The following is a 13,936-nucleotide window of genomic DNA, read 5'->3' on the forward strand; positions in this document are numbered from 1 at the left end:
TAAAGTTAAGTAATTCATTAATTAATTAATTAAATAAGTAAATGCAACTTTTGTGTCAAAATAGGACTTTTACTTCCATCCATCCATCCATCCATTATCTATACCCGCTTATTCCTTTCAGGGTCACGGGGGACACTGGTGCCCAAATCCAGCAGCCACAGTGCAAGGACTTTTACAAGGGGTAGAATATAMAACATGGGCAAAATTCACAGTTCAATAAAATAAAATAAAATAAAAATTTGCTCATAGACAACAGTCAGGATTTTGAAGACACTGGTGAGAAACCTCAGTCTTCTTTGGAGTTTTCTGGCGCTGACATTTAGTGGGCACGGAAAGTATTCAGACTGAGTAAGATTTGAGCATTAGTATCAATACTTTTACTCAAGTATTAGAGTTGAGCACTTTGTCCACCACTGAATACAAGCATTTCATTTTAGATTATTATAAAGTTGACGTTGATATTTGGCATTAGCTACACTAGCATGACTCAGATTTTCATCAGACATTTTTCACTTGAATGTAGCTGAAGGTGTGGTATTATAAAGCTCCCGGTCTTACCTGTTGCTCTTCCAGGACTCCTTACTGATGTGTTGGGGTGGAGGCAGGTGCTCGACAGGCTCACTTGCCGTGAGTGGAGGTGTGATGGTCGACACAGCTGTAGAGATTAAGCATCAAGAAGATAAATRGGAGTATCATGACAGACAAAAGAGTGATTTTGTTGCGACCTTAAAGAGTTTTTTTATAATCAATAATCTTGATAGAAGTGATTAAATAATGGATGACCAGCACAATTTTAGACCTGAGAGTTTTTGCTGTTCATACTGATCTTAAAACAAACTCCAGTGAAATTATGACTTAACACAAAACTGGGTGCTATTTTTGTTTTTTTTCTTTTGACATTTAAATTCTCAAGTAGCATCATGAATGTCAATAAGATTTTTTTTGTTTGAAAATGTTAACAAATACAGCTTTAAGGTTGTAACTCTCATTATTTTGAACCTGCCAATCACACAAACCTCATGGTTAATAACAAAGCTCCAACGTGTGAATTCAGTCTGTCCATCATTATTCACCATTTTTCCAACTACTGCCAGTGGAGGTCTGTGTCATTCTTATCCAGGCCTTTGGTGCCATACTCCTATAATTAAAATGACCTAGAATAACCTACTGATGAAAGCAGGGCTTTCCGTTATTGTCCTTTAATGTCACCRGTTCATTTTGACAATGATGGGAATGTCTTATCAGAATGGCCTGAGTGGTTTAGCTGAAGGCTCCGCATCTCCTCTAATTACAGTACATCATTTTCCATAAGATGTGAATACATGTGCTGAAAGCTGAAAGCATGAAACCTGTGTTACATTGTTAGGATGGATGCTGCATCTCAAACAACCAAAATAAAATCAATATCAGTGTCATCACCAAAGAGACAGGATCCAATTCACTGTAATCACTGAAGTTATTCATACGACAACAAAGCAATCGAAATAGCTTTTACTACAAAATAAAGCCTATTATTTTGTAAAGGAAATTCATATTATCCACCACCTTTTGTAACATACATTTTATAAGTATGATCAGAAGTTATTTCTGTGAGGTACGGTTAAACTTTCTGTAATCTCAAGCAATACTGTAAGATCTCGCTTAACCTGTTAGTGCTCAAAGTATGTGTGATTCTCAGCTATAATTGCACACATTTATATCTCAATTTTTTGTAAAAAAAAATAAAATTGGTGGGTTGTTTTTGTGTAAGCAGTTTAATTATCGTTTTCTGAAAGTTTCATTAAAAGTTGTGTAGCCGTTTATTAGATAATTTCTCAATACAACATGCAAATGAACACACAAACAAACAGTCCCTGGCTAAAACACYTTTACTCATTTTCCACTTGATGGCAGTGGACTGAAAACTACAGGGTTTCTCAGATCCAGTTGTGGTCAGAAGTTYACACACTGAGAAGGCTGGATAAGCAACTAGTGTTACTAAAGTCCCTTCTCCATGGACTCAATTCTCTTCAGTTCAATACAACTCTGCACCAGTTAGGCATGTCGCCATTGCTTGTTGAATCCAAGTTTGTTGGATAATCTCGGCTGCTGTTCCATAACTGAAACAAATCGATTAAAATGCTGGTGAAAATGTTGATTGGCTAGAGAAGCTGTCGCTGGATGAGCCAAGGCGGGGCCTGAAACTCCTCTCGGAAATACCAAACGCCTCTTCTGCTTATTTTTTCATTGCAAACAGTCGTTTAAGCCACCTTTGGTGCCATCGTTGCTGGGACTGTCTATGATAAGAACCTGAGTACCCAGTGATTAATGTTTTGAATGGATGTTTTGAAAAATAACAAAGTAGGGTCGGGTATTCCACAACATTTTGTGGAGGATGGTGGTGAGATTCACGACCAGAATGAAATTGTGGATGGGTTTAATAATTATTTTGTAAATGTTGGCCCAAGTCTTGCAGCAAAAATACCAAAAGTGGATAAGATTGTGAGTCACACAGTTATGGATTGTACAAACAGGGTATTTCTTGTTGAAACTAACAAAGAAGAAATATTGAGTTTGGTAAAAAAAAAAAATCTTGCTGACAAAAGATCAAAAGGCTGGGTCGACATGGACAGGGGATTCTGATGTTATCAGTCCATGAAATGGATGTTATTGTGGGTTATCAGTCCCATACAATGGCTTCAGAGGGTCCCTACTGTGCCTTCTAGCCTTCAGACTGTCCCGACAGTGCCCCCTAGTGGGCTAATATATCAATGATAATGAATGTGTAAATAAGCAAAACATATTGTAATAAATTTTTTGTGTCCGCATCGGTCTCAAGCCCTGGTCTCCTGCTCTCTGTTCCAACACTCTACACATTGCCCTATTGGAAGGCCACAATAAACATCCGTTGGAGGGCAGTGTCTTTAGCGCTAACCATGTCATTTGCTCTAAAGTTAACCTTAGTGGCTTTAAGCCTCATATTAACCAGTTTTTTTAATGCCTCATGTTAACCAGATAGTGGTTTTATACCTCATATTAACCAGATAGTGGCTTTATGCCTCATACTAACCAGCTGACAATCGGAAGCCATTCTATGGGACTGGGAACCTGCTAACTGGCACAGGCGTGTCATTCTGAAGCCATTATAGGGGACTGAAAGTGCCTAATAACATCCATTTCATGGATGATAACATCCAAAGCGGGTGCCATGGACATGATGCTTGTAAAAGTAATAATAAATTATGGGATTGAACCATTTACATATATCTGTAATTTATCATTTTCAACTGGTATATTTCCTGACAAYATGAAAACAGCCAAGGTAATTCCTCTTTTTAAAAATGGTGAAAAACATATGTTCAAAAATTACAGACCAGTATCCTTGCTACCATTTTCTAAAATTTTTGAGAAATTATTTGTCACTAGATTGGATCAATTTATCGAAAAGCACAATATTTTAAGTAGTAGTCAGTATGGGTTTAGAACTAAAAATTCCACATCAATGGCTCTTATGGAATTTATGGAGCAAATAACAACTGATATCGATCAAAAACAGCATTGTTTGAGTATTTATGTAGATTTAAAGAAAGCATTTGACACAATTGATCACAGTATTCTTCTTGAAAAATTAAGTAAATATGGTATTAGAGGGTTGGCACTACAATGGGTATCCAGTTATTTGAAAGATAGGAAAGAGTTTGAACAGATAAATGGTGTAAGCTCTAAACTTGGTAATATTACATGTTGAGTCCCTCAGGGCTCTGTACTGGGACCTAAGTTATTTATTTTATATGTAAATGAGTTAGTTAATGTGTCAGGACTTTTTAAATGGTTTTATTTGCTGACGATACAACATTTTTTTAGGTAAAGATATAGAAAATACAGTATGTTCGAGATGGTACAGAAAGAATTTGAGAAAATACAAAATTGGTTTCAACAAAACAAAGTATCATTAAATTTGGATAAAACAAATGATGTGATATTTAATAATAGGAAGACAACTGTTGATTTTTCATTTAAAGTAGATGGTACTGAGATCTGTTAAGTCAGTGAGGTGAAATTTCTGGGTGACGTCATGGATGACAAGCTGACATGGAGACCTCACATACATTATTTGAGAACCAAAATATCTAAATCTATAGGAGTACTGTCCAATGACAAGGCTCTGCTTGTGTTGTACAATTCAATAATTGTTCCACATTTAATTTACTGTATTGAAATATGGGGTAAAGCTTGCAAAACAATTACAAATCCAATTTTTGTTTTACAAAAAAGAGCCGTAAGAATTATTGCGAGAAAAGATTACAACTATCCATCTAATACATTATTTTTTAAATTGAAAATTTTGAAATTCTATGATTTGACTGACTACAATATTTTACTGTTTTATGTACAAGGCTCACACGAACATATTACCTTCCAACATTCAGGTAAACTTTGTTAAGAGAGACAGTTGTTATTATCTAAATAGGATGGAAATGTTTGTGAAGCCATATTTTCGTACTTGCTTGAAAGAAAGATGTACTTTAATCCAAGGTATAGGATTATGGAATGGTCTGGAAGATGATCTTAAAAATGCTAGATCAAAGTATATATTTAAGAGACAGATAAAAGCAATTTTTTTGAAGATTTATGAAAAGTAAAATGTGAAGCTATTTGATTTGTTTTTTGAGTTAATGTTTTTATGTTGTTGTTATTTTTATTTTTTATGTTATTTAGTATCGTTTTGTAAATTATGTTTCATTTGAATATATTCTGGGTCGAAAAGGGGCAGACAAAATAAGATACGTTCTTCTTCTGCTGCCTTTCATTTTATTTTGATTTGTATATTTTTTGGTTTTGGTTTATTTTTTATTATTCTATATAGTATTTTTAATTAAATGAATACAATTTTTGAATTGAATTGAACTGAATTGAAAAAATCCATGCATACAGGGAGATAACATGTAAACTCTACCCAAAAAATTCCCAGACTGGGGTTTGATCGGACAAACTTTTTGAAGAGAGGCAACATGCTCTACCAACGGAGCCACCTTGCCACCCATCTATGGCATAGTTTCGCTGGAAAATTACATAAGTGGAGCATCTACTGGAGCTCCAGCCCACGATCCACCCCACAGAGTGAGGGACAAATTCACAACGGAGGCAGGACTAAACTTGAGCAGAGCTGAATTTAAACAAAGCAGCTAGAGTAATACTAATCAAAGGCGAAGCAGCTTAAAAAGGCAACAGAAGGAGGATCCAGAATGTTAAAGAATACATTATGGCATGCTTATATTTTAAATTAAACAATACAACCTAACCTAAAGACTGAGTAGACACTTTATTAGGAAAATACATGCTGAAAAACGTCTGAATGAACAAAAGCKCTTTAAAATTACCTTTTTGTATTACGATCAGTGTTTTTTGAGTGTTTAATTTTCTGTTTTGGGGTTTATTTCCATGTTTGTTTGTTTTAGTGTTTAGTTTCTGGGTTTTCTTTGTGTTTAGCTGGCTCCCTTTGTTTCCAGCCACTGTCAATCATTTTTCTACTATTTGGCCCTCTTAATTCTGTTCTCACGTGCTCCAAATTCATTTAGCTCAGCTGTCTCTTGTGTCCACAGCAGCCTCTGTCCATATAGCCTTACAATCCTCACTCCTTCCTCAGTTGAACATTGTGCATTATCTGTGCCACATCTGGACTTCCCTGTGTTTCCACAATGTGCTGATCTTTCTTAGGAGGTTTTGCTGACACAACAGCTTTTTGTTTTTTAAAGTAAAAGTTAAGTTGTTTYTTTAGGCTTCTTGAGTCAGTCTGCATTATTGGGCCTAACCTTTGTGGAACCGAAACCTTTTGTGCTTATTCAGTATAACCAGAATAAGATGAATGCAACATTATAAATTGCTTTACCGTCATACTGTATTTGTCCTTGTATAGGCCTGCAGTTATAGTGTTCCCAGCTCTGACTACCAGTTGCTATAAAAGTTTTTTTTAGATAATTCAGGCTGATGGTGATAAATTGTGAGCACCACTAACTTTCTTTCATCCACTCATCAGGGTATTTTTTTAATATCAGTAGTTTTCTGAGAATTTGAACACTATATTCATTTGAATAAGCAACTTTTTAAAAATGAATACAACAGCAACCAGCTTCTTGCTTTTTACTCCTCGTGAGCTCTTTGTTTTCCTTGACTGTGTGTGTGTCTTTACTTGTTTCTGCTACAAAGTGAGGACCAAAATATGTTTTTAACCAATAAAATGAGGACATTTTCCCGGTCTTCACCTTTTTGCAGCTTTACTGCGCTCTTCTAGTTAGGTTTAGAGGTRTGGTGTGAATTAGGTCTTGATTCAGGTTAGGGTTAGGAATAGACTAGGAATGGTTAGGGTTAGGGAAAATGTCTGGGTCAGGCAAATATGCAGTTGCAAAAATGAATGGTGAATAYAAAGTCTTCAGTTTGATGCAAGCACAAAGATGTGTTTACGGCAGCCCTGATTCTGGATACTGGTGCATTTTTTTGTGGATTGCTTTTTATGTTTCGTGTGATGTTATAGGAAGCTTTAAAAACATTAAAATTATACAGAATGCAGGAATAATTTGTTCCACACTGTGATTTGAGTGCATTAGACTGAGTGAGTGCCGAGTCCCTGCAGCACTTTTGACTGTGAGACATTTTTGTAAAAAAAAAAAAAAAAGTAAACAGATGACAGAAAACACAAATCACCCGTAGAAAATGATTGAAATGATACACGATCCATTCGATTCTAAACTGACATCTCAATCCCAATTTTAATGCTCCGTCATGCTCGCTGTCCAAGTTTAACCAATCGGGACAACATTAATCATAGACAACATTTGTCTGTTTCACTTTTAATTTTTGATGCTTGACACCTCCTTTTCATCTTTGACCTAGTTTCAGAAGAGCTGTCATCTCATTGTGGTTATGGAAATAGAACTTTTAAATCTTTAAGGTGACAAGCAGAATAACTTCATTATAATATAAATGATTTAAGTCTTCCTGGAGCTTTTTCAAAGTCAAATCAAACATATTGCTTTTCTTGCTCCGCTCTATAGGGATTTACATTTCAAGACAAAATAAAAAAATAAAAATCTAAGCTCAATGGTACAAAAGCACCCAACTGAGTCATCTTTAAATTTTTTATCAAACAAAAACAAAGCCCAAATGGAAAAATGTTGTGTGAAAATAATATTCCGCCCCGTGATTCAGCAGCTTGTAACATAACGTGTACTTTAGCAGCAATAAATCCCATCAGTATTTTTTTTTCTTTTGTACAACTTCATCTGTCTCATATGGTTGTGGAGGAATTTTGGCCCACTCTTATTTGCAACAATGCTGCAGTTCACTGAGGTTTGCAGACATTTGTGCACAGCTCTCTGAAAGTTCTACTAGCATTTTAAAAATGTTGACATCTGGACTTAGAACCATTGCAAAAATGTGATTTTTTTTCCTTTGTTTAGTTGTTCTGTTGTTGATTAACTGCTGTGATTTGGACCATTGTCCTGTTGCATCATGACCCAGTTTGGTCCAAGCTTTAGCTGTTGGACAGATGATATCTGGAGCTGTGACATTCACAAATGACCCAAATATTTTTGAACGGCTCTTTACAACGAACGATAGGAGCTGAATCGCGGGCAGTAACGAGCCATTTATATTTTTATTTCATTTACTCCTCATATAATCTTTATTTTTCATATTTAAATCGCTCCCGCTTTGCTTTTTCACAGAAAAAAGGCAGAGTTGTGGAGTACAGAAGCTCACAGTTGTAAGACCTCATTTTGTAATAACAGCGCAATATGTAATAATGTGATAAAATCAGGCTTCAAAATGTAATAAACTCATACTAAAAACGCATTATGTAATAATTGATGCAAAATGTAATAAAAGTCTTCAATGCATTATGTAATAACGTTGTTACATTTTGCGGCAATTGTTACAAAATGTGTTGGTGTAATAATCTGGTGCATTGTSTAATAAACAATCAAAAACCAGTATTTCTGTTCATCCTAATCAATATACTTGTAATAACTGTCATGTTACAAATTAAATCTTTAGAACTTTGGTCAATAAAACACCGAACTTCTCATCTTTTATTTGCATTTTCAGATTTACTGTCCTGATCTCTGTTACAGAAATTATTCCACTTTTTCCCCCAAATATATTTAAAAGTTATTTGTACATACATGTCAACCCCTTCAGATGTTTACCTGTATAATGAGCCTTAAAAATCTGTATTTTTCATTAAAAAAAACTGTATTAATCACACACGGGAGGGGGGCGCAGTGCAGGCGGACTGTCGGCTTCTGTATCAGAAGGATATGAGGGTTGAAGAACTTGTTTCTAGCAACAGAGTGGGTTGGAAGTGGATATTTGATGTTGATAATTGTTTTTTTTTAATTTCCTAAAAGCTCTGATATGTTGAATAAATTAGAAACTAAGTTTTTGAAAGATTCCATAAAACATGAAAAAAATCCATGAGATTGCACTATACCTGTACATCCCTATACACAAGAATTTGACTTAAAATGCAAATAAAAGACTAGAAGTTTGGTGTTTATTGACCAAAGTTATAAAGATTTAATTTGTAACATGACAGTTATTACAAGTATATTGGGATAAAAAGAAATTCTGTTTTTTGATTGTTTATTGTACAATGCACCAAATTATTACACCATTATTAGCAATTGCTGCAAAATGTAATAACGTTATTACATAATGTGTGAAAGACTTTTATTATGGTACATTTTGTGTCAGTTATTACATAATGCGGTTTTAGCGCGTGTTTATTACATTTTGAAGCCTGATTTTATTACATTATTACATAATACGCTGTTATTACAAAATGAGGTCTTATACAAGGTGAAAGGGGGAAGWGGGGTTTCCGCTTGACAAACAAATGGTTCCACCGACGTGACGGGATGACGTCATTACGAATGGCTACGTGATGATGTATTTCCCTACGTGATGACGTAATACGTTCAAAATCAAGCGGCTTTTTTGAACGACTCTATGAAACAAACGGCTCCCCAAGATCCGGATCCCTTCAAAGAGCCATTTATACCATCTCTAATGAACTCACATTACACTTCAAAATCCTTCGGTTCAAATTTATTGTCAACTCGCTAACTGCAAATGTGGCACCTCCAGATTTTTTTTTAAACTGAGCGCTGATAATTGTGGGTTGTCAAACCAAAACCAAAAGCCAGTACATAATGTCCGGTTTGTTATGTTGTTGCCATGTTTGACAAATACAGCAATGCAGTAGTTAAAAATCATCTTCCGATAAACTATGGGCTACTTAAAGGGCTGGGTGGGGGATAAAATGCATAATAGACATTTTTGAGCTTTATGTCATGTTATATTGTCATTCAGCCATCAAACACATACTCAGTGTTGCTTTGACTCATTTATGCATGCTTGAGAAATCCTTGACTCTCTTGTGGTAGCTGCCTAAATACTTGCTGCTACAAAGCTCCGCCTATTTATACACAGTTCCTTCCTGGAGCTCAGTCTCCAACCATACTCCCGGCCTACAGAGCACCCCCTCCCCTGTGCCTCCCCCACACAGCTCCACCAAACTTTTTTTRTATGAAAATCTCTGTCACAACTCGTGTTACTGACGCTTCTCCTGTCCTAAATTTATATTTATAAAATAATAATAATAATTATATGAGGAGAGTCAAAAATCCCAGGATGCCCTTTTATTTTAGAAAGAAAGGGGAACAGGACATATTTGAATACCCCAGCAAGTAATGGGTGGGGAGGACCATCTTTTAGGCTACGTTCAGAACATGGCCGCCATCTTGGTGGTGCGACAAATGTTTTAGATGGGGGCCAATGACCCCCTTGAGGGTACCCTTGAATGTACTCAAGTTTTGGGGCTTCAGAACAAGCCCCAAATCATAAGTCTTTCTCAACCGAGCTTGACAAACGGAATAAGGTGTTTGTGCTGACAAGCTGTGTTTAGACTTCTCCGAACATGGCCCGGTGCATTATGGGTAAACCTCTCTACTTCAACAGCATCTTTTTAAAAGACACTGTTCTAAAAGTTATGATTCCTTCAGATGTAACTTTTACAACCTTACAACAAATCCCAACTAACCTTACAGTACTTGTTCAGTCTTTTTCAAAGTCCCCCGTCATGAGCTTTTAATGTTTAACCTGAAAACTGAGGGCCGAAAAATCTGAGATGGGGCTTTTGTGTTTTCTCGTCACTTCTCTGAGAATTGCACAGTCTGACTTTGGGGTGAATGTGCTAGAACACTGGCTCCTTAAAGGATTGGCAGCTGTCTTTAATGGTGAATAATCTTTCTCTTTGTAGACTGATGGACTCTAATTATTTTGAAAATGACCTTTAACTCTCCTCAGATTGATGAACAGCAACAACTTTGTGTAAAATGTCATGTAACAACACATCGACCCACATCGATGCATTGATATAATGGTTAATGATTCAATTATATTGGRTAAAATTAAAATATATTCAAACATATTTCTATTGTCATCATGTTTACCTTGATTTACCCTGGATTTAAAAGAAAAATTTTCTTTTTATCCCCCATGACTGCAGACCTGAATTCAGTGTAAGAACATTTTCAAGAAGAATACGTTAAGGAGTTGTTTGTTTGTTTGTTTGTTTGTTTGTTTGTTTGTTTGTTTGTTTGTTTGTTTGTTTGTTTGTTTGTTTGTTTGTTTTTTTGTCAACCTACTGGTAGTGGGTCGTGGAGTGACGAGCAGGTACACAGATATATTCTGCTCCCCTGCAGAACACCAGTACCAGGCAGTATCTGTCATCCGCAGCTTCTTAAAGGTTACAGTGAAAGCCCCAGTTCTGTCATCTCTGATGGCCACCGAGGAGTCCTCGTAGCTTCCCACGGAACTGGTCGTCTTGCAGGATCTCGAGTCTCCGCTCCGACACCAATTCTTCTCACTTTCTCTGTTGGCAGCCAGACACAGGGGAGTCAGTACAGTCTGATCCCCAACCGGTACTCGACGTGAATGAAAGACTTCCAGCTGACAACTATGTTTCCAGGCGTTCATCCATAATTCGATGAGAGTTGGTCTCAGTGGTGGAATCTCAAACTGGCACAATAATGAAATTCAGATCAAAAAAGGAAAYTTAAATGCCTGTATCTCTCACTGTAGCGGCATTGGACCGTGACAGAGCTGCCCTCCACTCCRCTCATCCTGCTGTCCACAGCTGAGAGTCCTGCAGAAAACACCGAAATGTCTCATACGGCCTTGACAAGATGGAGTCATCRGCTAAAGGTTTTTTATTTTAYTTTTTTACTCACCATGAACAACTTTGATGTTGGTGAAGGTGACRTCGTCAGCTTTCCACACCCCGCCTATCTCCACCCCGCACATGTACCACCCGGACTCYTGTTCCTTCAGGTCGTTCATGGTCACAGTGAAGACCCGCTGGCCCGGGTCATCGAAGATGCTCACCCTGTCCTCCGCCGGGTCCATYGCGCGGGCATCGTCGGTGCGAGCCAACGAGGTGCAGAACTCCCTCGTGCCCCCCTGGCACCAGTATTTCACATGGCTGGCGTACTGAGGCTCGTAGTGGCAGGGGATCATGAGGGAGCCTCCCTCCAGGACTGAGAACTCCTTTTCCGTGACWACCTTACACAGGAGGACTGATAAAAAGTGACGACAAATGTTTGAAAAGATAAAAACTATTTAAGGTTTCAGAATTGTCACTTGTTATCTACTTTTCTGAATAAGGGGAAAGTGTCCTTGACCACGTCCTGATGCATCTCAGTGATCCAGGTAGAAAAAAATCAAAAAGAAAAATTAAGTGAGTCCTCTGGATGGGCTCTTCTTTACTGAAACATTTCGTCTCTCCTCCAAGACTTCTTCAGTCTGATGAGTTTCAGGTGAACTCTGCCTCCACATGGACAAACGGGTTAGTCACATGCAAAAGAGGGCCATCGCCTAACGATAGGCTTGACACATGACCCTCTATGAACAATAGAGCTAATCAAGCCTATTGTTAGGCGATGGCCCTCTTTTGCATGTGGCTAACCTGTTTGTCCACCATGTGGAAGCAGTGCTTATAAGGCTGAGTTCACTAAAGAACCCAACCAGAATACCTTATTTTTTTCTTTTTGATGTCCTTGACCACATTTATAATGAAAGTTTTTTGTGTCTCACCCCCCCACCCCAAACGCACACACTCACTTCCCCTGATTTTGGAATAACAAGTGTTGACTTGTTATTCCAAAATCAGGTTATGTGTCTGTGAATCTCAGGACTTTTAAGGCTTGACAGAATAAACTTCATACTGTTGCCTCAGGGGGAAATWATATGAAAGCCTTGAAGATTTTCAAAAACACAAACTTCCACTTTGCCTCCTGCAGAAAAYTGCGGCTTTTAGCAATTTAAAGTCAGTCTTCACCTAATAATTCATACAGAAACTGAAGCATTATAAAAGGCACTTTATAATAAAGCCAAAACAGTTCAACAAAATCATAACAATAAAGTAGAAATATGGCCGCAGTCATTAACTATGGTTCGTTTCAAATAAGTAATCAAATGCCTTTTATCATCAGATGACGTCAGCAGTCGTACCTGGTATCCATGGCAACAGGCTGAAGGTGAGCTTAAGAAGCTGAAACATATTTAAAGTTGAACTTTGAGGGGTTTCGTTTCTGTGAAATGTCCTCCAAGCGTAAAGGCAGACTCCAATTTCCTCAGTGTCAGTTTTCCCCTCGGTCACATGATTCTGAGATTGGTCCAGATGTTCCAGATGTTAACCGTGTCAGTGCCAGTTAGGTTTTTAGTTTGAAGGGGTCATCCCAGTAAGGATCAAGTGTGTTCAGTTCTCTGCAGACTTCAGACGGAATTCCTGAGGATGTCTGTGACTTCCTGTGAGASTTAGGAAACCCAGACCTGAGCAAGAGTTCCCAAACTGATCCTGATCCTAACTGAGGAGGAAACATGTTAACTGTGACATGAAGTTTACTGAATAGGATTTAAACACTAGAAACAGATGCATCATAGGAGAACACAGCTTAACCTTAAAGAACAGATTCAATGCACTTGCTTTGCTTTTGTTTTTGTTCTGAAGCCTTTTCTGCTTGTGTCGTGCCTGAAACTGTAAGTCTTATTTTGAAAGGTTCAGGCTGAATGTTCAGGCTCAGAGGAGAATCGAAACTTTCACAACACTACCTCATCCAAGCTTCTCTCTCTCCCTCTTTTTTTTTATTTTTATTTGGAGGATCAGTGCGTTCCTACGGGGCTCCGTACATTCCCCTCCGCTCCACAAGAGAGGGTCTATTTTTCTGTTTGTCTCAGTTACATAGGAGCTAAAAAAGGCTGACTGAGTTGTAGCCAGTTTGATTAGCTGTGGTATTCATCTTGAACTGAAAAGTTAAACTGAGTTTAAGGAGCTGCACCATGGTATTTCCCCCGTCTCTCTGAGTATGTTTACTAAAGGGTTAGTCCTTTTTTTTTTCGTTTATTTTTTTTAAAGGTGGGATTCTTTGAAAAGGTTTTAAGGAATTAAAATGTTTCCTGTTGTAGATAATTCTTTGACTCAGTTTGGAGAAATAAAGATTAAACAGATAAGCTAACAGCTGGGGGAAACACAGAGGGGGGGGGGGGGTCAAGAGGGCAATGAACCCCACCTCTGCCCATAAATTTGATTTCCACACCCCAGCCAAACAGTCCTAAATGCACAAGCTGCCTGTTCTCAAAATACCTCAGGAACCACTGAACAGATTTGAATGAAACTCAGAACATGATCAATAGGTGAACATCTACAACTGATTACCTTATTGAGCAAATTCAAGATAGCAACAGCTAATCAACCATTGCACACACAGAAGGCTTTGATCATTTTTTTCACATATTGAGATAAAATATTGTATTTTAGGAGATGAAAGTATCAACACACATACACTGAGTGTTAGCGTGTGTGTGTGTGTGTGTGTGTGTGTGTGTGTGTGTGTGTGTG

General features: G+C 37.5%; 1 protein-coding gene across 1 annotated transcript in view; it reads right to left on the reverse strand.

Moving 5' to 3' along the window:
- pigr (polymeric immunoglobulin receptor) overlaps positions 1-12,702 on the reverse strand; it is a 16,303-nt gene extending 3,601 nt beyond the window's left edge. Inside the window, exons 1-5 of the mRNA XM_014004502.1 lie at positions 12,550-12,702; positions 11,271-11,615; positions 11,104-11,185; positions 10,686-10,912; positions 559-655 (exon numbers count right to left, since the gene is read on the reverse strand). Of these exons, the coding sequence (XP_013859956.1) occupies positions 559-655; positions 10,686-10,912; positions 11,104-11,185; positions 11,271-11,615; positions 12,550-12,598 (800 nt within the window). The 5' untranslated portion in view covers positions 12,599-12,702. The remainder of the gene's footprint in view (positions 1-558; positions 656-10,685; positions 10,913-11,103; positions 11,186-11,270; positions 11,616-12,549) is intronic.
- Positions 12,703-13,936: the final 1,234 nt, after the last annotated feature.

This window comes from Austrofundulus limnaeus, unplaced genomic scaffold (genome assembly GCF_001266775.1).
Source record: "Austrofundulus limnaeus strain Quisiro unplaced genomic scaffold, Austrofundulus_limnaeus-1.0 Scaffold24, whole genome shotgun sequence".
In the NCBI taxonomy this organism is placed as follows: Eukaryota; Metazoa; Chordata; class Actinopteri; order Cyprinodontiformes; family Rivulidae; genus Austrofundulus; species Austrofundulus limnaeus.